The sequence below is a fragment of the Oncorhynchus gorbuscha genome, linkage group LG16 (assembly GCF_021184085.1).
Source record: "Oncorhynchus gorbuscha isolate QuinsamMale2020 ecotype Even-year linkage group LG16, OgorEven_v1.0, whole genome shotgun sequence".
In the NCBI taxonomy this organism is placed as follows: domain Eukaryota; kingdom Metazoa; phylum Chordata; class Actinopteri; order Salmoniformes; family Salmonidae; genus Oncorhynchus; species Oncorhynchus gorbuscha.
The window spans coordinates 60,346,821-60,372,398 of NC_060188.1; the positions used below are offsets into that span (position 1 = coordinate 60,346,821).

The 25,578-nt window shown below is 42.2% G+C and overlaps 1 protein-coding gene across 1 annotated transcript in view; it reads right to left on the minus strand.

Moving 5' to 3' along the window:
- Positions 1–6,700: 6,700 nt before the first annotated feature.
- The window catches only part of grk6 (G protein-coupled receptor kinase 6), a 55,884-nt gene continuing 37,006 nt past the window's right edge, over positions 6,701–25,578 (minus strand). Inside the window, exons 14-16 of the mRNA XM_046307561.1 lie at positions 10,559–10,696; positions 9,981–10,115; positions 6,701–9,653 (exon numbers count right to left, since the gene is read on the minus strand). Of these exons, the coding sequence (XP_046163517.1) occupies positions 9,603–9,653; positions 9,981–10,115; positions 10,559–10,696 (324 nt within the window). The 3' untranslated portion in view covers positions 6,701–9,602. The remainder of the gene's footprint in view (positions 9,654–9,980; positions 10,116–10,558; positions 10,697–25,578) is intronic.

A 25,578-nucleotide genomic window follows, 5' to 3' on the forward strand; every position in this document is an offset into this window, starting at 1 on the left:
ACCTTGAGACCTCTTTAATATTAGACATCGCTCACCAGCAATTATTGCCAAATGGGGACACACGCCCTCCCCTCGTCTTACCGGACGTAGCTGCTCTGTCCTGCCGATGCACCAAGGAGCCAGCCAGTTATATATTATCAGTGTCGTCATTCAGCCACTTCTCGAGAAACATAAGATATTAGTTTTTAATGTCCCATTGGTAGGATAGTGTTAATCATAGATCGTCCAATTTGTTTTCCAAGGATTCCAATAATACGGAGGGTAGTGGTGGTTTACCTACTCGTCGGCTAATTCTTACAAGGTACCCCTCCCTCCCCCCTTTTCTATGCGCCGATGACAGGAATTTGGGCCTTGTCTTGACAAAGCAGTATATCCTTCACGTTGGACTCATTAACACAAAAAATATTCATCCAGTTCGAGGTGAGTAATTGCAGTTCTGATGTCCAGAAGCTCTTTTTGGTCATAAAAGACAGTAGCAGCAACATTATGTACAAAATGAGTTACAAACAATGCGAGAGAAAATAAAATAGCAGTTGTTTAGGAACTCGTAAAATAGCAGCCATCCCCTCCGGCGCCATTATTCTTGAAGAGACCGTTCTAAGATCCACATACTGCACTCTTCTATGATGACAAAAAGTACCTGAACATTTTAATTAAAGGTGCTAAGCCAGACACAGGTGATCCAGATCTATGTGATTAAATAAATTATTTTTTGTAAAATTAAGTGTTGTACCAGCATTGTTCAAAAGCTGTAAAATTGTTAAGGTAGCAACACTCTCTATACCTGAAGGAACAGTAGCTGAGCCTAAACATGTGTTTTCTGTGCTCTACATCATCGTAGTCACCTGTTCTAATCAGCAACTGACCGCCTTCAAACATAAGCCATCAGTGGTTGAGAGGGGGTTGGAAGAGGGGAGAGGGGGTCCTGGTGTTACATGCTTCAGGAGACTTTTAGAGTGATGAAAAGAGAGAGAGGGAGGCTCTGAGAGAATGAATGAAAGAGGGGCGCCAAATAGCACACTCCCAATCAGCTAATGTTCACGTAAGAACAATACATTCAACGTCCTTGGTGATCCACGACTGGGTGAGAAAATAGAAAAACATTGTGTTGTCTAAGCACCATCTATCTCTCTCCCTCCCTCCTGAAGCATGCAACACCCTGATGATACATTCATGCCATAAAGACAGTCTGCACTGGGCACCCTGTGCCTCCTTTCAATATAAAAAAAACAAGTCTATTTGCAGCATTATTTATTTATTTAAAATTCCTCTTAAAGAGAGTTGCCAGGCAACAGAGGGGAGGCTAGTGAGGAGTGAGAGGAAAGAGAGATGTGAGGGAGGGAGAGGCATAGATTATGGTTTGGAGAGTAGGATAGACTGTATCAGCCCTGTATGGTGAAAATAAGTGCTGGAGACAGAGGCTCTCTGGTAGAACAGAGGACAGGGGATATGCAGTGCTGTGGGTGCTACACATCACGAGCCTACGGGGGGAAAAGTTCAAATGGATGGTGGTTACCAACATGTGAGCAGTCAGACTGTTATAATGTCAGGTGATGCATCTGCTGCACCAAAAATGTGTCACATGCGCCGAATACAACAGTTGTAGACCTTACCGTGAAATGCTTACTTACCAACGACTTAACCAACAATGCAGTTAAGAAAATAGAGTCAAGAAAAGATTGACTAAATAAACTAAAGTAAAATAACAATAATGAGGCTATATACAGGGAGTACAGGTACCGAGTCGATGTGTGGGGGATACAGGTTAGTTGAGGTAATTTGTACATGTAGGTAGGGGTAAAGTGACTATGCATAGATAACAGTGACTTGGAGCAGTGAAAAAACAAAGGGGGCGGGGCATTTGATGAATTGTTCAGCAGTGGCTTGGGCTTAAAAGCTGTTAAGGAGCCTTTTGGACTTAGACTTGGCACCACTTGCTGTGCCGTAGCAGAGAGAATGGTCTAGGACTTCGATGACTGGAGTCAGACAATTCTTTGGGCCTTCCTCTGACACCGCCTAGTATATAGGTCCAGTGATATACTGGGCCGTACGCACTACCCTCTGTAGCGCCTTACGGTCGGAATGCTGAGCAGTTGCTGTACCAGGACGTGATGCAACTGGTCAGGATGCATTCAATGGTGCAGGTGTAGAACATTTTGAGGATCTGTGGACCCATGCCAAATCTTTTCAGTCTCCTGAGGGGGAAAAGGCGTGTTCCCTGTTCACCCTCTTCATGACTTTCTTGGTGGGTTTGGACCATGATAGTTTGTTGGTGATGGAACATGAAACTCCCGACCCTCTCCATTACAGCCCGTCAATGTGAATCAGGGCGTGTTCGTCCCTCCTTTTCCTGTAGTCCACGATCATCTCCTTTGTCTTGCTCATGTTGAGGGATGGTGTTGGACTTGTGCTTAGCCACACAGGCGTGGGTGAACAGGGAATACAGGAGGGGACTAAGCACGCATCCTTGAGGATCAGCGTGGCAGATGGGCTGCCCCCAGGTGGTAAGGGTAGATAACATCAGGAAGTCCAGGATCCAGTTGCAGAGGGAGTTGTTTAGTCCCTGGGTACTTAGCTTAGTGATGAGCTTTGTGGGCACTATGGTGTTGAACGCTGAGCTGTAGTCAATGAACAGCATTCTCACATAGGTGTTCCTTTTGTCATCTGTGGATCTGTTGGGGTGGTATGTGAATTGGAGTGGGTCTAGTGTTTCGGGGATGATGGTTTTGATGTGAGCCACCCACTGAGTGGAAAATCAAATACCTAAAGGAATGCAGGTGTAGCGGAAATAATTTAAAATCACACTGTGATTGCTAGCTCTGCCTGAAACGCATAAGCCAAATAGTTCCCCCTTGGACCAGGGGATTTCTCTTTAGTCTACTGGTTGACTTCATTTTGATTCTTGAGCTACCAGGTACGAATCCCACCTGTTAGTCTGTCATCTATATTCTCCTGGCTCCTCCTATCTTAATTTCAAACTGTCATAAATCTCTGTTTGCAAGAATTACATAAGACAAGCCAAAGCTAAAGAAAATGTTTTATTGAAGTAAAATTCTTATGCAAAAAAATAATATTCCAACTCATATGTTACATGGAGGTCCAGTTTGACTGTCCATGACTAATAAAGTTTCACAGGCACCTATGGAGACGCGTCAGTCAGACAGTATGAGTTGATTTCAGAGGAGAGCGAGAGAACCAAAAGAGCTCAAACAAACACATCACAGTGATACATAGCATGCACATGGCACATTTACATATCCTCATGATCATCACCTCCAGAACATTTATGGCACTTGGTGTCAAAGGAAGGCCAAGAAGATCATTAGGGACCTCAGCCACACGTGCCACGGTCTGTTCACTCTGCTACCATCTAGCAGACAGAGAAGGTACAGGTGCATCAGAGCCAGGACCGAGACAAAGAGAAACAGCTTCTATCACAAGGCCATCAGACTGTTGAACAGCCATTACTAGCCGTCTACCTGCCAGGTACTCTGCATGGTGGTACTAATGCACCATGTACTGAGAGACATTGAACACTGGTCAATTCATATACTGTTGTTTACTCACTATGTATATATTGTATTCTTGACATAGCTCATCCTAATATACCTAATACTGTACATACCATTTTATTTTCAAAATTATAAACTGTCTATACACACCACGTATTAATATTTATATTCTGGATTCTGACGCTGCTCACTATCTACTTTGGATTGTTAATTGGACTTGTTCTGACATTTATTTGTATACTTTAATTATTTGTGATTATTATTGTATTTGCTAGACATTCTACTGCACTGTTGGAGCTAGTAACATCAGCATTTCACATCTGTACACGACCAACACATTTGTATTTGATTATCATCATTATCGACTCCTTTCATCAATCATCATCTCGGTAGCTTCCATTTGGCATGTTAACACAGTAGGACAACAGATCTAATGGTCTCTAGAGACACACACAGTATGACATGGGGCCTAGCAGAGGACAGAGTGGGAAGGCAATTGAGTAACAGAAGATGGTTACATGAATGAAGTCTCCAACCTTCCACACGGAACGCCAAAGCAGAGCTGCAACAAATGTGACATGGATTCAGCTACAATTAATCAGACAATGAAGACTAGTGCTTGGTTTAATATGGTATTTAAAAGGATATGGACATTGGACACAATATAATTTCAGATACATTTTTTTACCTCATACACTTGTCAATTCTCTCCTCGTGAATTGTAACAAAGCGTACCTCCTAATTGTGAGGGCTTAGTGCAGTCTGAACATAGTTGGCAAAATGTGAAGAGTATGGCAACATCAAAAAAATGACTGAATATTTGAACTGAAACCAACAGTGTAAGGTAAAAACTTTAAGCACATGGTCAAAAAATAAATACTGAAATAAAATGCAGATGTACAGGTAGATAATGTAAGGAAGCACCTTAATAAGGACATGGCAATTTTGAATGCCTAGCATAACCTAGCATTACAGTCTAGACTCACAGAAGGCTATAAAATAGTTAAGAGCGCAACATAAAATAAAAGCAACAGATAAATATTAAAAGGGTAAGCAAACGTCCCTGAATCCTTAAAGTCAATGTACTGTAACGTGTGTGACACATGAACCTGACTTCATTATCCAGTACTAGCAGATGCTAACCGCCATTTCCGCTTCACAGATAGAGCCTTTTTACAGAGGAAACAGCTCAGTCCATGACTCAATACAAGACAAGCACTTCATTAGTTTTGACCCATTATTGTGTGCATACATTACATGGCCAAGAATATGTGGACACCTGCTCGTCGAACATCTCATTCCAAAATCATGGGAATGAATATGGAGTTGGTCCCCCCTTTGCAGCTATAACAGCCTCCACTCTTCTGGGTTGGCTTTACACTAGATGATGGAACATTGCTGAGGAGACTTGCTTCCCTTCAGCCACAAGAGCATTATTGAGGTTGGTACTGATGTTGGGCGATTTGGCCCGGCTCGCATTCGGCGTTCCAATTCAGTCCAAAGGTGTTTGATGTCAGGGCTCTGTGCAGGCCAGTCAAATTCTTCCACACCGATCTTGACAAACCATTTCTTTATGGACCTCTCTTTGTGCACAGGGGCATTGTCATGCTGAAACAGTAAAGGGCCTTCCCTAAACCGTTATCACAAAGTTGGAAGCATAGAATCATGTAGAATATGCTGTAGCGTTGAGATTTCCCTTCACTGGAACTAGGGGGCCTAGCCCGAACCATGAAAAACAGCCCCAGACCATTATTCCTCCTCCACCAAACTTTACAGTTGGGACTATGCATTCGGGCAGGTAGCGTTCTCCTGGCATCCGGCAAGTCCAGGTTCGTCCGTCAGACTGCCAGATGGAAACCCATTTCATGAAGCTCTCAACAAACAGTTATTGTGCTGACGTTGCTTCCAGAGGCAGTTTGGAACTGAGTAGTGAGCGTTGCAACCGAGGACAGATGATTTTTACGCGCTGTGCGCTTCAGCACTTGGTGGTCCCATTCTGTGAGCTTGTGTGGCCTACCACTTCGCGGCTTTCCACAATAACAGCACTTACTGTTGACCGGGGCAGCTCTAGCAGGGCAGAAAAATGTCCTTACTGACTTGTTGGAAAGGTAACATCCTATGATGGTGCCCGGCGATTTCACCCGGCCATTCTAACGCCAATGTTTATCTATGGAGATTGCATGGTTGTGTGCTCGATTTTATACACCTGTCAGCAATGGGTGTTGTTGAAATAGCTGAATCAACTAATTTGAAGGGGTGTCCACATACTTATGGCCATGTAGTGTATATTGTACTTTGACTTATGTTGTATTCATCCTTTTCAGTGCTTTAATTGTTGGTACTCTACTGTATTTACTGAGGTAAAAATTAAGTATGTGTTTGGTAAAATGTAACTGTTCTCATACCCACTGTCAAAGCCTGTTGCTTAGTGCTCTCCTGTTGGGCTTGGGAAACTAACAGAGATTTAGACATCCTCCTGACATTCAGAGAACGTTCAGAGAACACCCTTTAGTACAGTAGCATGTTCACTCATCATGAGCAGTACCTTACCCACTGGGCACAGACATCAGTTCAACATCTAGTTTTGAGTTACATTTGGTTGAGTTGTCAACTAATGTGAATTCCACACCAAATCTCACCATGTCATTGGATTTAGAATAAAAGTTGGGTGAAAAATCCACTCAGTTTTCCACGTTAATTCAACATCACGTGGAAACAACATTGATTTAACCAGTTCATGCCTACGTGGGTACCCACTTTGCTCAACGTTGAGAATTCTAGAAATTGTCTGGGAGGTACTCAGATCCAGACTCATTGAAATAAACTAACGTTTGAGGGCATGGCGTTGCGTTTGGCTGGAGCAAAGGGTTTGGGTAGCCAGGCAAGAAAATCTCCACAGACCTGCGACATTTGCATGCTAACTTGAACATGCACACTTTTTATGATTACATAAGACATTTGTTGTTACAGTAACCTCAATGTGGCCAGGGATGTGATACTCATTTTACTGTATTACAAAATAAATATAATTGTTTGGTTGACAATGCAAACAAATAAACATTTAAAGGAAATATCTGCTGCTTGTATAGTTCCATCTGAGCCATTGGCTTAAATCTATTCTCTAACTTCTATTTTCTGTTGACATGGAGACCTGAATCACACAATTAATTTGTTAACTGATCGACAAGTTAATAGGATATTTACTGTATTGCAAAAATATTTAATTGTGCTTGGTTGTCAACAACCAAAAATAGACATATGAAGGAGATGTGTCCTTAGTTTCATCCGTGCCACTATCTGGCTTTAATTCCAGTTTGTCTACAAATGTATACTTACAATTTGAATTAATAGGGCTAAATCAGATAACATTAAATGCACTTTAAATACAATTTGATTTAATTTAGTCATTGTTTAACTTACATTTTCGGTTGAGATGGAGACATGAATCCAACTTTATATTTTACTAACTTGTAGATTCCATTTGAAATCAACCAAAGCTTGAATCGTGTGTTGAATTGAAACAATAGCGGTTGATGACTTTAAATGCTATATAGGCCTAAATATCATCATTGATGATATATGGTCATATTTCATTTGCTCTGTTAAACCTACCCTTGACTTTGATAACGGTGAATATATCAACAATCATTCTCACAATAGGACATTAGTAACAGTTGATGACAAATATCAAAGTTTAGCAGGGCATGGTAAAAAAAAATCCTTAAGTGCGTCAATCTAATTAACAAACAAAAAAAATCCATCAGTTTCTGTTTTTTTGCATCTCTATCCGCCTATGTCTGCCTCCCGCCACTGCAGTAGAAAATGGCAGAGCTACGGTGCTGTTTGTCAGACCAGGACACATCTCAGAAATCTGTCTTCTTACAAAAACGTCTGAACGGTTTGGCTTACTAAGGAATATAACAACTCTATGGAAAGATTAAACACACTGGTTTTGCTCTATGATCCCCACAAGTGTCACAGGACTGGTCTGAATGTAAACCAGTACCAGTTTTAAAAAATGAACAGAAGGTTGGAGGTAGTTTTGTGCCAACAATAATAGGGGTTAAATGTGTGTTGAAAAAACAAAAATATTTCCTGAGCTTTCTTATATCTCCTATAAATAGAACAGACACATCAAAACCTTATTCCTTATGTCTGTTTTCCCACGTATGAATGCAATACTCAATGCACTATAGTGGTGAAGGCCAAAATCAAGGGGGGAAACCTACAGGGGTCCTAAAATTTCAAATCAAATAGTCAAATGATGGATCATTTAGCTAACTTAAAACAATTCCATATGTTCGCTTAGTAGAACCACCCCCTACAGTTGTTTTCTTATAGTGGATATTACGTTGAAGATCTGATGTTTCAAAAGGTATAAATTCAACATATTTTGAAAATTGGTTATGATATATTCCTGTGGTTGAAATTACAACAGTTGATTACTTTTTTCAAATCCAATGTATTTTCCACATCACAATTCGTTGACTTAACCAATTTGTGCCAAGTGGGTACAGAGTCTAGTGGTTATGGTGATACATGCGTGCCCACACAAAAAACGTCAGTGCATTGCAAAAAGAAAGTGTCAGAGGTGTTTCATGGATGCAGAGACAGACAGACAGAAGCCCTCCCTCTCAGTGTGTAAGCTTGGCTCAGGAGCACATTGTAAAGAGAAATCATACTCATCTTACTTTCAGTCCTATTCTAGTTTCATGGTGGAACTGTTATTGTTGTTGTAACTTTACACCGGTAAAAAAACATTGCAAAATAAACAAAAGTAGCATAACTTTACACTGTACAGTACGGTATAGACTGGAATGTAGGCAAGTTAATTTGAGAATCACATACGATAACATGATTTGATAATGAGAGACGGGGATGGTAGGAGTTTGAGAGTCTCTTCCAATTTCCGTCGGAGTGCTGAGCTTTACATTGAGATGGTTTGACCTCTCGGTGACCCCTCCCCTTTGAACCTTCTTCCTCAGTCTGATAGAGTCTCTGGTAAGGAGGGTTCAGAGGGTGATACCATAGTCCCATAGTCTGTCAGGGAGCTCAGTCCCTCAGTCCTATTATAGTCCCACATTTACAAGGAGAATCCCACTGAGTTATACGATGCAGAGGAACACATGAGGTTCAGCAGAGGGAGGGAGAGAGAGACAGCTTTGTTAGATTTGATAAAATATGGTAATTATATAGAGTAGCATAAACTATCAAAGGAACCTTAAATGGGAAGGAATTAACCATAAAAAATATTTGGAGGATGAAAACAAACCGGTTTGGTCATAAGTGCATCGCTTAATTAAACTCAAGTGCTCCGTGACAAACGTGTAGCCATCTAGAGGATGTCATGGTAGAGGAAACTCCAGGCCATTCTCGGCTATCCACGTCTTACGAAAAAGGTCATTTCTTACAACTGAATTACTGTATTACAATGCAGTTTTTTTTGTTTGTCAATTCACTTCTCTAGCTCATAATATGGTTGGGAACTAACATGCTTTCTACCTAAACTCAGATTCATTGGAAGACACACTTCGGACGCGAGTGTCACAAATTATACACTTGTTTGCACTTACATATGCAGTGTTTAGTCATATCTATTTGGTTTATATCAAGTGTCTCTAGATTGAACCCTAGAATGTACATAATGTATCACCTCATACCAAAAGTTCACCTTAGTCTTCCATTTCCTTTAAGCCTAGAGTTCACACAACATTCCTAATTTGATTGCCTAGAATTACATTAAGTAAATAAAAATAAAATATAAATATAAAAATAGTTGTGGACGTACACTTTTCATTCATCCCCCATTCAGAAACACAGTCCGAGCACGGTCAACACTTTAAAAGAGAAAGAAAAGCTGACAACACTATCAACAGATTTGGGGGGGGTGACCACAGCAGTGTTAGGCTTACCTGTTGTTGCCTCCTATGATGGGTTCTGAATAATGATTACATTTAAATGACATGGACTTTATGGCTATATACTGAAAATATACATTCCAATATTTATATAGAACTATCTTAAAGATACAAATGTGCAAAATTTGTAAACAAATGAGATCCTTGGTGTAATTGGTTGGAGGGAGCTCAGTCACAGCCTGGTGGGCTCCTCGTCACTGTCGCTGCAGTTCCCACAACAGTCCTGACAGGGGGTGATACAGAACAGATTTATCAGCAGGCCCAATAAGAAGTTAATGAGGGAAACATTAGAGCATAGATAGACAGGACACCAATATGTATGCTTCAGGAGCATGATGTACTACAGTACCCATACTGCTCGGTGTGAGATCTTACACGGTGGGTGCATGGTGGGTTATGTAGTACATAACAAATGCTAAAATAGGTGTATTCTGGTTTATTTAAAAAATCGCAGTCGTCAATAAGAATACATACACTTACAGCCAAAAACATGGAGAGTCAATGACAAACAATACTGTGGCTTTCTGTTTAATAAGGTTGAGAAGCTCACCTGTCTCCCAAAGAGCCTCTGCAGCAGCCCTTGTTTAGGTGGTGGCGAGGGCTGTCCTCTCCAGTCCAGGTCCGGGGGAACTGTCCCGTCTGTGTGAAACACATTGAGCTCCTGAAAGCACTCAGACTCGATCATCTGGAAACAGAAGAAACAACATTGATTGCAACGTCAAACCTAAAATCGTTTGATAAAGTGGCATATCAGGGTAAAGGGGACTTTGAGATGCGTACCAAATGGCACCCTATTCCCTACATTGTGCACTAATTTTGACCAGAGCCTTATGAGCCCTGGTCAAAAGTAGTGGACTACATAGGGAATATGGTGCTGTTTGGGGCAGAACCCAAGTGTTTTTTTGCCAGGCCACTGACCAGCACATTAGTATGATAAAGGTGAAGGCCATCTTGATAGGACAGGGAAGTGAAAGCATTTAAAAATAGAGCTGATTTGCCCAGTGTCTTTGTCTGACATAGCTGATAGGAAGATAAATAAATAACTAAAAGTGTTTTAAAACAGGCTGATGACAAATCAAACCACGGCAGTCATTTTTCCTTTTGGTGCATGCGTGTATGACCTCTGACCTCCATTTGCCAGGGGATGGACACGCTGCCTGTGGACACTTTACAGTAGAAGGAGTCATCTTTGGGCTCCAACTCCACCCCCTTGACCGTGGAGAACTGCTCGATGTCCAGTACGTCCTTACAGTAAATGGCCTGGGGCTGGGGAAGCAAACATTGTATGTCTACTGTATGCACTGTACATTTATGTGCTCTGACAATGCCTTCATTACTCTTGAGCGTATTAATGTCACATGGTATATACAGTGGGTATCATAAGTATGAATCTCCACTGAATTAACATTTATGTCAATCTACACAAAATACTCTGTATACTCTGGAAGATTGTTTTTTTAAAGGCTAATGAAAAATACAACACTAATATACAAAAGTATGTGGACACCACTTCAATTTAGCAGATTTGGCTATTTCAGCCACACCCATTGCTGACAGATGTATAAAATTGAGCACAAGCCACGCAATCTCCTTAGACATACATTGGCAGTAGAATGGCCTTACTGAAGAGCTCTGACTTTCAATGTGACAGTCACCTTTCCAACAAGTCAGTTCATCAAATTTCTGCCCTGCAAGAGCTGCCCCGGTCAACTGTAAGTGCTGTTATTGTGAAGTGGAAATGTCTAGGAGCAACAACAGCTCAGCCGTGAAGTGGTAGGCCACACAAGCTCAAAGAAAGAGACCGCTGAAGTGGGTAAAAATCATCTGTCCTCAGTTGCAACACTCACTACAGAGTTCCAAACGGCCTCTGGAAGCAACTTCAGCACAATAACTGTTTGTCGGGAGATTCATAAAATGGGTTTCCATAGCCGAGCAGCTGCACACAAGCCTAAGATCACCATGCACATTGCCAAGTGTTGGCTGGAGTGGTGTAAAGCTCACCGCCACTGGACTCTGGAGAAGTTTAAATGCGTTCTCTGGAGTGATGCCAGGAGAACGCTACCTGTCCGAATGCAGAGTTTGGTGGAGGAGAAATAATGGTTTGGGGCTATTTTTCATAGTTCGGGCTTTGCCCCTTAGTTCCAATGAAGGGAAATCTTAACCCTACAGCATACAATGACATTCTAGATGATTCTATGCTTCCAACTTGGCAAGGCCCTTTCCTGTTTCAGCATGACAATGCCCCCGTGCACAAATGCAAGGTCCATACAGAAACGATTTGTCAAGAATGTGTGGAAAAACTTGACATCCCTAGCCGCTTCCTCAGAGCAGGCGCAGACCAGCTGGCTGGTGTGTTTATACAGACATATTCAATCAATCCCTATCCCAGTGTGCTGTCCCGACATGCTTCAAAACGGCCACCGTTGTTCCTGTTACCAAGAAAGCAAAGGTAACTGAACTAAATATCGCCCTGTAGCACTCACTTCTGTCATCATGAAGTGCTTTGAGAGACTAGTCAAGGATCATATCACATCCACCTGACCTGTCACCCTAGACCCACTTAAATTTGCTTACCACCCCAATAGGTCCACAGACGATGCAATCCCACTGCCCTATCCCATCTGGACAAGAGAAATACCCTATGTAAGAATGCTGTTCATTGACTACAGCTCAGCATTCAACACCATAGTACCCTCCAAGCTCATCATTAAGCTTGAGACCCTGGGTCTCGATCCTGTCCTATGCAACTGGGTCCTGGACTTCCTGACGGGCCACCCCCAGGTGGTGAAGGTAGGAAACATCTCCACTCCACTGATCCTCAACACTGGGGCCCCACAAAGATGCGTTCTCAGCCCCCTCCTGTACTCCCTGTTCACCCATGACTGCGTGGCCATGGACACCTCCAACACAATCAACAAGTTTGCAGACGACACAACAGTGGTAGGCTTTATTACCAACAATGACGAGACAGCCTACAGGGAGGAGGTGAGGGCCCTCGGAGTGTGGTGTCAGGAAAATAACCTCTCACTCAATGTCAGCAAAACAAAAGAGATGATTGTGGACAGGAAACAGCAAAGAGAGCACCCCCCTATCCACATCGACACGACAGCAGTAGAGAAGGTGGAAAGTTAAGTTCCTCTGTGTTCATATCACAGACAAACTGAAATGGTCCACGCACACAGACAGTGTGGTGAAGAAGGCTCAACAGCGCCTCTTCAACCTCAGGAGGCTGAAGAAATGTGGCAAGTCACCAAAAACTCTCACTCACTTTTACAGATGCACAATTGAGAGCATCCTGTCGGGCTGTATCCCCACCTGGTACGGCAACGCCCACAACCGCAAGGCTCTCCAGAGAGTGGTGTGCACAACGCATCACCAGGGGCAAGCTACCTGCCCTCCAGGACACCGACAACACCCAATGTCATAGGAAGGCAAAAAGATCCAAGGACAATAACCACCCGAGCCACTGCCTGTTCACCCCACTTCCATCCAGAAGGCGAGGTCAGTACAGGTGCATCAAAGCTGGGAAAGAGATTGAAAAACCGCTTGTATCTCAAGGCCACCAGTTTGTTAAAAACAGACACCACCAGCACAGAGGCAGCTGCCTACCTACAGACTTGATATCATTGGCCACTTTAATAAAACGGAACACTAGTCACTTCAATGCCACTTTAAAAATGTTTACATATCCTGCATTACTCATCTCATATGTATATAATGTATCCTTCACTATCTATTCTTTACCATCTATTGCATCTTAGCTGCTCTGTCACTGCTCATCCATATATTTTATACTTATATATTCTTATCCCATTCCTTTACCAGATTGTGTGTATTCAGTTTTGTTGTGGAATTGTTAGATACTGCTGCACTGTCAGATCTAGAAGCAATGACATCTGCTAACCATGTGTATTTGACCAATAAAATTTGATTTGATTTGACTAGCCTGCACAGAGCCCTGATCTCAACCCCATCGAACACCTTTGGGATGAATTGGAACGCCGGATGCGAGCCAGGCCTAATAGCCCAACCTCACTAATGCTCTTGTGGCTGAATGGAAGCAAATCCCCACAGTAGTGTTCCAACATCTAGTGGAAAGCCTTCCCAGAAGAGTAGAGGCTGTTATAGCAGCAAAGGGGGGACCAACTCTATATTAATGCCCAAGATTTTGGAATGAGATGTTCGACGAGCAGGTGTCCACATACATTTGGACACTTACAGTGATTAGATAAGTATTCACCACCCTGAGTAACATGCTAGAAACACCATTGGCAGTGATTACAGCTGTGAGTCTTCATGGGTAAGTCTAAGAGCTTTGCACACCTGCAATATATATATATATATATATTCTTTTTCAAGCTTTGTCAAGGTGTTAGGGGTCATGCACCAACTCTGCACTGAAGTCATTTACCAATAAGACTGAATGTTCCTGAGTGGCTAAGTTAGTTTTGACTTAAATCTGCTTGAAAATGTCTGTCTTATCAAAATGAAAAGAATCAAATAAATACATTTACTCAATAAAATTGCATGTTTTAAATTGGCTTTCTCAAAAACATTTGTATATATTCCCATACAATAATCTGTTTTCTTAATATTCTTTTGTAGTTGAAATTTTGCTAACCCCAAAGCAGTTCTCCTGTCGCAAATCCCGACTTTGAATAACACTGCTTTGGAGAGACTGATGGCGTCGACGGAGATGGCAGCATCGTGACTAGCTCTTAGGAGACTTTGCAGTATTTTGTTTTCTTATGTACCATTTTTTTACGTTATTAGCTCAGGAAATGTGTCATACTACATACATGAAGGGCGCTTTTTGAGATTTGCTGTATGATCGATGAGAAACTCCATATGGCAAATGTACGGTCCCTTACTAGACGTCCACGAATGTTTGTAAAACAAGGCCGTGCACCGGGGCCAGATCTTCCGGAAAATCATCGAACGAAGTCTCTCGGACCTTCGGTTTCCGTTTGATACTTTTTTCAAATTTTGGTCATTTTTCCACCAGATGGCGAATGGAATCTTATTGCAAATGTACACAACATCACCAATCACGAAGTGGCTATTTCTCCTAAACGGAAGAGGCCTCGAAGACGAAACTTGGTGAGCATAGGTTTGGACTAATGGGCTGTTAGCCCCGAAAAAGATGGCGTCGAGGACTCAACGCTTTTTGAGTTAAGGCCATTTTTCTGGGATTAAAGGTCAAATGAAAATAGAACGCTAATTTGACTGCTTCACATCAAAGTACATGAACCAACGGTGTCAGGAAAAAAAGAAGCAGCCATTTATCTATTGTAATTTAAAAGAGAAATCGTACAATGTACAATTGGTGATGCTAAAAAAAATGTTCCCCCCCCCCCCAAAAAAAAAAAACTTAGATCCAGTTAGGCGTGTTCAGACGAATCTGTTAAGGTGGGTTTCGGAGCTCTGCGAGATTTCTGTGATTTTCTGAAATCACACTCATTCAACCCTCTGTAAATCAGTCAGTTAATATAGACTTAAAACTCAAAATTCTGTAAGAGCCTACCCCAAAGAGGATATGTGTTCACTTTCAGCTTCCTGTGTCAACCGGAAGTGCCTTAAATTGGGGTCATCGGGGCTGTTTCAAAGGGTTAAAAAGGTCACATCTTTTCAAAACTTCATGTGTGATTAGGCAACCCTCGAACTGTAAATCAGTAATTTCTCCCAACAGATGTCAAAGAAAAGCTCTCACACACAAACACAAAACAGCAAGGATGGAGTGACACAGTGAAGGGCTTAAAAGACACACAGAGGCTACAATGACATTACCATAATCTCTCGGCTGAGCCGAGTTCAACGAGATGCCCCGCTTGACCGTAGCTCGCTCGGTCTGAAGGCAGCGACCGTGAAAAAGTAGGCCCATAATGAAGCCTGGCTCCAAATGTCAGGTGCTTTTGGGTGACAGCGGGAGAACCGTTAGGGTTAGAAGCACAATTCAACCACAGGAATGTTCCTAAGGTCCTCCCGATCTGTGCAAGCCTAACCTTGACCGTGTGGCATATTACAGATTACAGATTACAATGACATCTCACCCCATAGGAATACATTGCCTGCTCCCTTAAATTCAACCTGGAGCCTAATTGGGTTATGAATGTCGTATGAACCTGTCTTCGATAACAATTCATCAGGCCACTATGAGCTCTACCTACGTTGATTCTAAGCTTCCTGGAGCAACCGGAAGTGGTTAAATTCACCCCGAAGGTGTTTCGATATACCCAACCTGCATATTCTGAAAACACTGCATTCAACCCTGTGTAAATCAGTCAATTCTTAACGTAAAGACTTTCACCAAATTGTCAGTCTGAAATCAACACCAACAAGCGATGGAGAGAAACCAGAATCACTGCCCGGCCATCCAGAGTTCATCGGGACAGTCAATTTCGCATTCCTGCAGGATTTTTGAGCATGTCAAATTCGTGATGGTAAATGCCCATTGAAACATATTGCAAATGGACAGCCGTGCGCCTGGTGAACGGAACAGATTACCAAGAGCACATTTAAAAAAATGTTTTTAAAAGAATTGCCTTTAGGGGGGTGCAAGGGGTTCATGGTTGGGTAGGTAGGTAGCCCCCAATAGGGGGCGCCCCTGGTCATTTTGTACGTTTTTCAAAAAGTAATAAGTCCCAATTCTCTCATGTCACCATCGAGCGACGGAGAGGAACCACTATCACTGCCCGGCCATCCCGAGTTCATCGGGCCAGTTAATTTAGCGTTTTTGAGCATTTCAAATTCGTGATGGTAAACGCACTTTGAAATGGACAGTACATTTGCAATAAGATTCAACAGTGAAAAAACATTACCAAATGGACATGACAAAATCAACCCAACGAGCGATGGAGAGGAACCACTATCACTGCCCGACCATCCTGAGTTCATTGGGCCAGTCAATTTTGCATTTATGCAGTATTTTTGAGCATGTCAAATTCGTGATGGTAAATGCCCATTGAAACATTGCAAATGGATAGCCGTGCGCCTGGTGATTAAAAATGTGCTCCTGGTAACCCATTACAAACCTTTTTTTAAATGCCTTTAGGGACGGGGTCTACGGTTTGGTAGGGAGCACGCCACACCTTTGCCCATCCAATAGGGGGCGACCCTGGTCATTTTGGACGTTTAAAAAAAAAAATCATAAACAAAACAACAGTCCCACTGCTCCCTCATCATACATGACAATTAGACCATCTAGGTTGATTCAAGGCTTAACATAGTGCTATATATCATTTGGGCAGTATACATGCCATTTGGACATGGTTCACTGACCTTTGGGTTTGTAAACTGACTTCCTATGATCGTACATGGCAAATGGACATAACATCCTGATTTGGCACTTTCAATACTTTCCTATTGCATTTGGACATTTATGGCATTTGGCAATGGTTCACTGACTTTTGACTTCCTATGAAATCATATTGCAAAAGGACAAAACATATGTCTTATGGACAATTAAAAGAAATATGACAGTATGTTCATACAGTTTTTATACATGTATAATTGACCAAATAAATAAAAAAATCAAAAGAATTTCTAAAAATGGTCCAGAAAGCACTTTAAGAGCAATAAGTTTTAGATTTTTTCTTCTTCTCAATTTTACCCTTTGGTCTTGACTTGATGTGCATTTGGAATATGAAAATTTACCGTGGAGCGCGCCCGCCATCTATTGGATTTTTGCTGTGTGACACTTGGCATTTGCAATAAGTTTTTGAATGAAACGACGTCCATTTGAGTGGTATTGTACATTGTGTATATGCTTCGTACGGTGCCAATAAGTTCCCATTCACTTTTGTCTATTTCATGGGAGTATTCCCTTACATACAGCCGGGAAGAACTATTGGATATTAGAGTGGTGGTAACTCACCAGAACTACCAGCATTATGATTTGAATGACATACCGCTTTCCCGAGAACAGGCTCAGATCCCTGTCATTTGCGTGAAGAGAAGGCAGAGAAAAAGGGTCCGGAGGGCCTTCTGAGAATTCATAGGCGATTGAATAAACCCTCACTGCCTTCCATCCTGCTAGCAAACGTGCAATCTTTGGAAAATAAAATCTATGACCTATGTGGAAAACGGGACATTAAACTGAAAAATCTTATGCTTCACGGAGTCATGGCTGAACAACAACATTATCAACATACAGCTGGCTGGTTATACGTTGTATCGGCAGGATATAACAGCGGCATCTGGTAAGACAAGGGGTGGCAGACGATGTAAATAACAGCTGATGCACAATATCTAAGGAAGTCTCAAGGTTTTCACCTGAGGTAGAGAATCTCATGATAAACTGTAGACCACACTATCTACCTAGAGTTTCTGTATTTTTCGTAGCTGTCTACATACCACCACAGACTGATCCTGGCACTAAGACCGCACTCAAAGAGCTGTATTCCGCCATAAGTAAACAGGAAAATGATCACCCAGAGGCAGAGCTCCTAGTGGCGGGGGACTTTAATGCAGGGAAACTTAAAGCCGTCTTATCAAATTTCTATCAGCATGTTAAATGTGCAACCAGAAGGAAAACAAACTCTGGACCACCTTTACTCCACACACAGTGACGCATACATTTGCAATTTGGCAAATCTGACCATAATTCTAGCCTCCTGATTCCTGCTTACAAGCAAGAATTATAGCAGTGACGAGATCAATCAAAGGTCAAATGAAGCAGATGCTAAGCTACACGACTGTTTTGCTAGCACAGACTGGAATATGTTCCGGGATTCCTCCAATGGCATTGAGGAGTACACCACATCAGTCATTGGCTTCATCAACAAGTGCATTGATGACGTCATCCCCACAGTGCCTGTACGTACATACCCCAACCAGAAACCATGGATTACAGGCAACATCTGCACTGAGCTAAAGGCTAGAGCTGCCGCTTTCAAGGAGGGGGTTCTAACCCGGAACCTTATAAGAAATCCTGCTATGCCCGCTGATGAACCATCAAACACGCAAAGCGGCAATACAGGACTAAGATTGAATCGTACTACACCAGCTCTGATGCTCGTTGGATGTGGCAGGGCTTGTAAACAATTAGACTACAAAGGGAAGCACAGCCGAGAGCTGCCCAGTGACAAGAGCCTACCAGACGAGCTAAACTACCTCTATGCTCGCTTCGAGGCAAATAACACTGAAACATGCATGAGAGCACCAGCTGTTCCGGAACACTGTGTGATCACCAGCCGATGTAAGAAAGACCTTTGTACAGGTCAAAATTCACAAGGACGCAGGGCTACCAGGACGTGTACTGCGAGCATGCGCTGACCAACTGGCAAGTGTCTTCACTGACATTTTCAACCTCCCTGCTCAAGTCTGTAATACCAACATGTTTCAAGCAGACCACCATAGTCCAAGAACACTAAGGTAACCTGCCTAAATGACTGTGCTTCCTCACCTGCATTGCTTGCTGTTTGGGGTTTTAGGCTGGGTTTCTATACAGCACTTTGAGATATCAGTTGATGTACGAAGGGCTATATAAATAAATTTGATTACTACCGACCCATGGCACTCACGTCTGTAGCCATGAAGTACTTTGAAAGGCTGGTCATGGCTCACTTCAACACCATTATCCTAGACCCACTCCAATTTGCATACCGCACCAACAGATCCACAGATTATGCTCTCTCTATTGCACTCGACACTGCCCTTTCACACCTGGACAAAAGGAACCCCTACACTGCCATTCAAAAGTTTGAGGTCACTTAGAAATGTCCCCGTTTTTTAAAGAAAAGCTTTTTTCCCCATTAACCTCTCTGGGATCGTTCGGGACGCTAGCGTCCCACCACGCCAACAGCCAGTGAAATTGCAGGGCGCCAAATTCAAAACAACAGAAATCTTATAATTAAAATTCCTCAACCATACAAGTATTTTACACCATTTTAAAGATACACTTCTCATTAATCCAACAACAGTGTCCGATTTCAAAAAGGCTTTTCAGCGAAAGCAGAACATATCATTATGTTAGGTCAGCAACTAGTCACAGAAAGCATTCAGCCATTTTCCAACCAAAGAGAGGTGTCACAAAAAGCTGAAATCACTAACCTTTGACGATCTTCATCAGATGACACTCCCAGGACTCAATGTTACACAATACATGCATGTTTTGTTCGATCAAGTTCATATTTATATCCAAAAACCTCAGTTTACATTGGCGCCATGTTCAGAAATGCCTCCAAAACATCCGGAGAGCCACATCAAATAACATAAATTACTCATCATAAACTTTGATGAGATGTTTTTCATTTTTCACTTGTTCTTAATGCAACCACTGTGTCAGATTTCGCAAAAGCACAATATTGAATCATCTGCGAACAGCGTTCAGCCACGAATGCAAGCCATACAGTTACCCGCCAAATTGTGGAGTCAACAAAAGTCATAAATAGCATTATAAATCTTCACTTACCTTTGCTGATCTTCGTCGGAATGCACTCCCACAAGAAATGTTTGTTTTGTTCGTGCGTTTAGTTCACTATTCCAAAGGCACAATGCTCGAGCACCAAATCCAGACAAAAAGTCAAGAGTTCCATTACAATTTGTAGAAACATGTCAAACGATGTTTACAATCAAGGGGCAATCAAGACCCTTAGACTATTTTTTATAATAAATCTTCAATAATATTCCAACCGGACAATAGCGTATTCATTAGAGGAAAAAGAAGGCACGGCGCACCCATGTGACCACGCAGTAAACAACTGATTGGCCTCAGCCTAGTCCACTTAGCTCTTATTCGACACCCTTCCACAATAGAAGCCTCAAACAATTTTCTAAAGACTGTTGACATCTGCTGGAAGCCTTGGGAAGTGCAATTTGGTCCCATAGACACAGCATATTGGATAGGCAATCAAGTAAATGAAACTACACTGCTCAAAAAATTAAAGGGAACACTAACATAACACATCCTAGATCGGAATGAATGAACTATTCTTATGAAATACTTTTTTCTTTACATAGTTGAATGTGCTGACAACAAAATCACACAAAAATGATCAATGGAAATCAAATGTATCAACCCATGGAGGTCTGGATTTGGAGTCACACTCAAAATTAAAGTGGAAAACCACACTACAGGCTGATCCAACTTTGATGTAATGTCCTTAAAACAAGTCAAAATGAGGCTCAGTCGTGTGTGTGGCCTCCACGTGCCTGTATGACCTCCCTACAACGCCTGGGCATGCTCCTGATGAGGTGGCGGATGGTCTCCTGAGGGATCTCCTCCCAGACCTGGACTAAAGCATCCGCCAACTCCTGGACAGTCTGTAGTGCAACGTGGCGTTGGTGGATGGAGCGAGACATGATGATGTCCCTATAAGCACAACCCCCACCTGTGGACGTCGGGCCCTCATACCACCCTCATGGAGTCTGTTTGTGACCGTTTGAGCAGACACATGCACATTTGTGGCCTGCTGGAGGTCATTTTGCAGGGCTCTGGCAGTGCTCCTCCTGCTCCTGCTTGCACAAAGGTGGAGGTAGCGGTCCGGCTGCTGGGTTGTTGCCCTCCTACAGCCTCCTCCACGTCTCCTGATGTACTGGCCTGTCTCCTGGTAGCGCCTCCATGCTCTGGACACTACGCTGACAGACACAGCAAACCTTCTTGCCCAAGCTCGCATTGATGTGCCATCCTGGATGAGCTGCACTACCTGAGCCACTTGTGTGGGTTGTAGACTCCGTCTCATGCTACCACTAGAGTGAAAGCACCGCCAGCATTCAAAAGTGACCAAAACATCAGCCAGGAAGCATAGGAACTGAGAAGTTCACCACCTGCAGAACCACTCCTTTATTGGGGGTGTCTTGCTAATTGCCTATAATTTCCACCTGTTGTCTATTCCATTTGCACAACAGCATGTGAAATGTATTGTCAATCAGTGTTGCTTCCTAAGTTGACAGTTTGATTTCACAGAAGTGTGATGGACTTAGATGTTACATTGTGTTGTTAAAGGGAACACTTATTTTTTTTGAGCAGTGTACAAACCTCAGATTTCCCACTTCCTGGTTGGATTTGTCTCAGGTTTTCGCCTGCCATATGAGTTCTGTTATACTCACAGACATCATTCAAACTGTTTTAGAAACTCCAGAGTGTTTTCTATCCAATACTACTAATAATATGCATATATTAGCATCTGGGGCAGAGTAGCAGGCAGTTTACCCTGGGCACCTTAGTCATCCAAGTTACTCAATACTGCCCCCGTCACCAAGAAGTTAAAATAACAGCAAATTGTTTAGAAATACAGTGTAGACATTGATAATGTTGTAAATGACTATTGTAGCTGAAAACGGCAGATTTTTTATGGAATATCTACATAGGCGTACAGAGGCCCATTATCAGCAACCATCACTTCTGTTCCAATGGCACGTTGTGTTAGCTAATCCAAGTTTATAATTTTAAAAGGCTAATTGATCATTAGAAAACCCTTTTGCAATTATGTTAGCACGGTGAAAAGAGAAGCAATAAAACTGGCCTTCTTTAAACTAATTGAGTATCTGGAGCATCAGCATTTGTGGGTTCGATAATAGGCTCAAAATGGCCAGAAACAAAGATCTTTCTTCTGAAACTCAGTCTATTTTTGTTCTGATAAATGAAGGCTATTGCATGCGAGAAATTGCCAAGAAACTAAAATTCTCGTACAGCGCTGTGTACTACTCCCTTCACAGAACAGCGCAAACTGGCTCTAGCCAGAATAGAAAGAGGAGTGGGAGGCCCCGGTGCACAACTGAGCAAGAGGACAAGTACATTAGTGTCTAGTTTGAGAAACAGACACCTCACAAGACCTCAACTGGCAGCTTTATTAGATAGTACCCGCAAAACACCAGTCTCAATGTCAACAGTGAAGAGGCAGCTCCGGGATGCTGGTCTTATAGGCAGAGTTGCAAAGAAAAAGCCATCTCAGACTGGCCAGTAAAAAGAAAAGATTAAGATGGGCAAAATAACAGACACGGAAAGAGGAACTCTGCCTAGAAGGACAGCATCACAGAGTCGCCTCTTCACCATTGACGTTGAGATGGGTGTTTTGCAGGTACTATTTAATGAAGCTGTCAGTTCAGGACTTTTGAGGCATCTGTTTCTCAAACTAGACATTATATTCTTCGCGTCAGACTCATTAAAAAACAAATCTTCGACCAGGTCGATGTGAGTAATCGCTGTTCTGATTTCCAGAAGCTCTTTTTGGTCATAAGAGAAGGTAGCATCAACATATTGTACAAAATAAGTTACAAACCATGCAAAAAAAACACAAAATAGCACAATGGGTTAGGTGCCCGTAAAACGGCTGCCATCCCCCCTCCGTCACCATTCTTCAGGTTGAAACTACAAGATCTGTACACCTGTATTTGAGGATTTTCTCCCATCCTTCTCAAGCTCTGTCAGTTTATTTCCCACAATGAGGTTATGAAATTGTGAAAATGATAATGTTCTTTTAGTGGAAGAGTGGATTGTAAAGACCACCTGAAATGTAATTCTGTTTTGGTGGGATGGAGTTTTGGCCTGCCTGGCGACATCACCAGGCAGTATAAATTAATAGACCAATAAAAGAGTTTCCAATAACAGCTTGTTTTCAGATTACATATCCCTCCCATAATCTTGGCCAATTAAGCCCCTCAATCAGGCCACTCCTGGCGAAATTCTTGCTTGAGAAATTGCTCTTTGCTAATAAGCTATTTGTCTCTTTTTAACCATTTAAAAAAATTAATTAATAAACAGTAAGGACCTTTATTGTTACCGAGATAGAAATTGCTGCCTTTAAAAGAGATATTCAATGACTGATTTGATCTACCAATCACTGCCCTTTATGAGGCTTCTGAAAAGTTCTCGGGTCTTTGTAGTTTAGTCTGTGCTTGAAATGCATTCGGAAAGTATTCAGACCCTTTGACTTTTTCCACATTTTGTTATAGCCTTATTCTACAATTGATTAAATCATTTCCCCCCCTCATCGATCTACACAAAATACCCAATTTTGACAAAGCAAAAACTGTTTTTTGGAAATGTATTTTTTTAAACTGATTTTTACATTTACATAAATATTCAAACCCTTTACTCAGTACTATGTTGAAGCACCTTTTCAGCGATTACAGTCTCTTGTCTTCTTGGGTATGATACTACAAGCTTGGCATACATGTATTTGAGGAGTTTCTCCCATTCTTCTCTGCAGAGCCACTCAAACTCTGTCAGGTTGGATGGGGAGCGTCACTGCACAGCTATTTTCAGGTCTCTCCAGAAATGTTAGATCGGGTTCAGGTCCGGGCTCTGGCAGGGCCACTCAAGGACATTCAGAGACTTGTCCCGTAGCCACTCCTGCGTTGTCTTGGCTGTGTGCCTAGAGTCATTGTCCTGTTGGAAGGTGAACCTTTGCTCCAGTTTAAGGTCCTGAGCGCTCTGGAGCAGGTTTCCATCAAGGATCTCTCTACTTCGCTCTGTTCATCTTTTCTTCATTCCTGACTAGTCTCCCAGTCCCTGCCGCTGAAAAACATCCCCACAACATGATGCTGCCACCACGCTTCACCGTAGGGATGGTACCATGTTCCCTACAGACGTGATACTTGGCATTCAGGCCAAATAGTTACATTTCTTATTTTATTCAACCTTTATTTAACTAAGCAAGTCAGTGAAGAACCAATTATTATTTACAATGACAGCCTACAACAGCCAAACCCGGCAATCATGGATTCATCAGACCAGAAAATCTTGTTTCTCATGGTCAGAGTCCTTTAGGTGCCTTTTGGCAAACTCAAATTGGGCTGTCAATGTGCCATTTACTGAGGAGTAGCTTCCGTCTGGCCACTCTACTATTAAGGCCTGAATGGTGGAGTGCTGCAGAGATGGTTGTCCTTCTGGAAGGTTCTCCTCTCCACAGAGATCTCCACTGGAGCTCTGTCAGAGTCACCATCGGGTTCTTGGTCACCTCCCTGACCAAGGCCTTCTCCCTCGATAGTTCAGCTCTAGGAAGTCTTGGTGGTTCCAAACTTCTTCCATTTAAGAATTATGTAGGCCACTCTGTTCATGGGGACCTTCAATGCTGCATAATGTTTTTGGTACCCTTCCCCAGCTCTGTTCCGCAACACAATCCGGTCTTGAAGCGCAACAGACAATTTCTTCGACTTGTTGGGTTCTGAGAATATACTTATTCATGTCACTGATGGAATGCTGAGGTTGAGGGTTTTTACATCAGAAGTGAATAGTTATCTCTAGGAGCCTGATGGCGCTGGGTGGACAGGAAGAAGACACAGGATTGCTATAGGGGAAATGGGTGGACATCTGTGGATTAGGCAAATGAGGTGTTGAGGCCAGGTCAGATCCCCTTAAGGGAGAAATTATGGTTTATTACCCTATTACTTTGTCTTCCTGTCGAACCATACTAGATGTAAGGATTGGAGAGAAGGAGGAGTGTCTAAATTGGAGTATATATATACTTGTGGTGGTGGAAACATGTTTTGTCTGAATGCAGCTATATTGACCCACTGGGCAGAATAAACTTGGTTAAGCTTTCATAATGTCCATTGAGTGTTTTACTCTTAGAATTGGAACCTAATAGACACCATAGCTTGGTTTTTGCTCTGACATGCACTGTCAACTGTGGGACCTTATGGTGTGTGCTAAATTTTGAGTCTCATAGCAAAGGGCCTGAATACTTATGTAAATAAAGTAGTGTCATATCCAAGAAGACTCGAGGCTGTAATCGCTGCCAAAGGTGCTTCAACAAAGTACTAAGTAAAGGTTCTGATTTCAGATTTTCTTTTTGTGCACAAATTTCAAAAAAGCAGTTTTTGTATTGTAGATTGAGGCAAAATATATATTTTATCCATTTGTAACATAACAAAATGTGAAAAAAGGGAAGGGGTCTGAATACTTTCCGAATGCATATGGCATTTAGTAACTGCTTTTATCCAAAGTGACTTGGGGTCATGCGGGACCTTACAGATGTTGTATGTATGGCAGACAGAGTTATTTAATTTGTAAAAAATATATATATATATTTTCACTTTTAAGGGATACCTTGGGATTTTCTCAATGAGGCCATTATCTACTTCCCCAACTCATGGATACAATTTTTGTGTGTCTGTGTCCAGTATGAAGGAAGTTAAAGGTAGTTTTGTGAGCCAATGCTAACTAGCATTAGCGCAATGACTGGAAGTCTATGGGTATCGGCTAG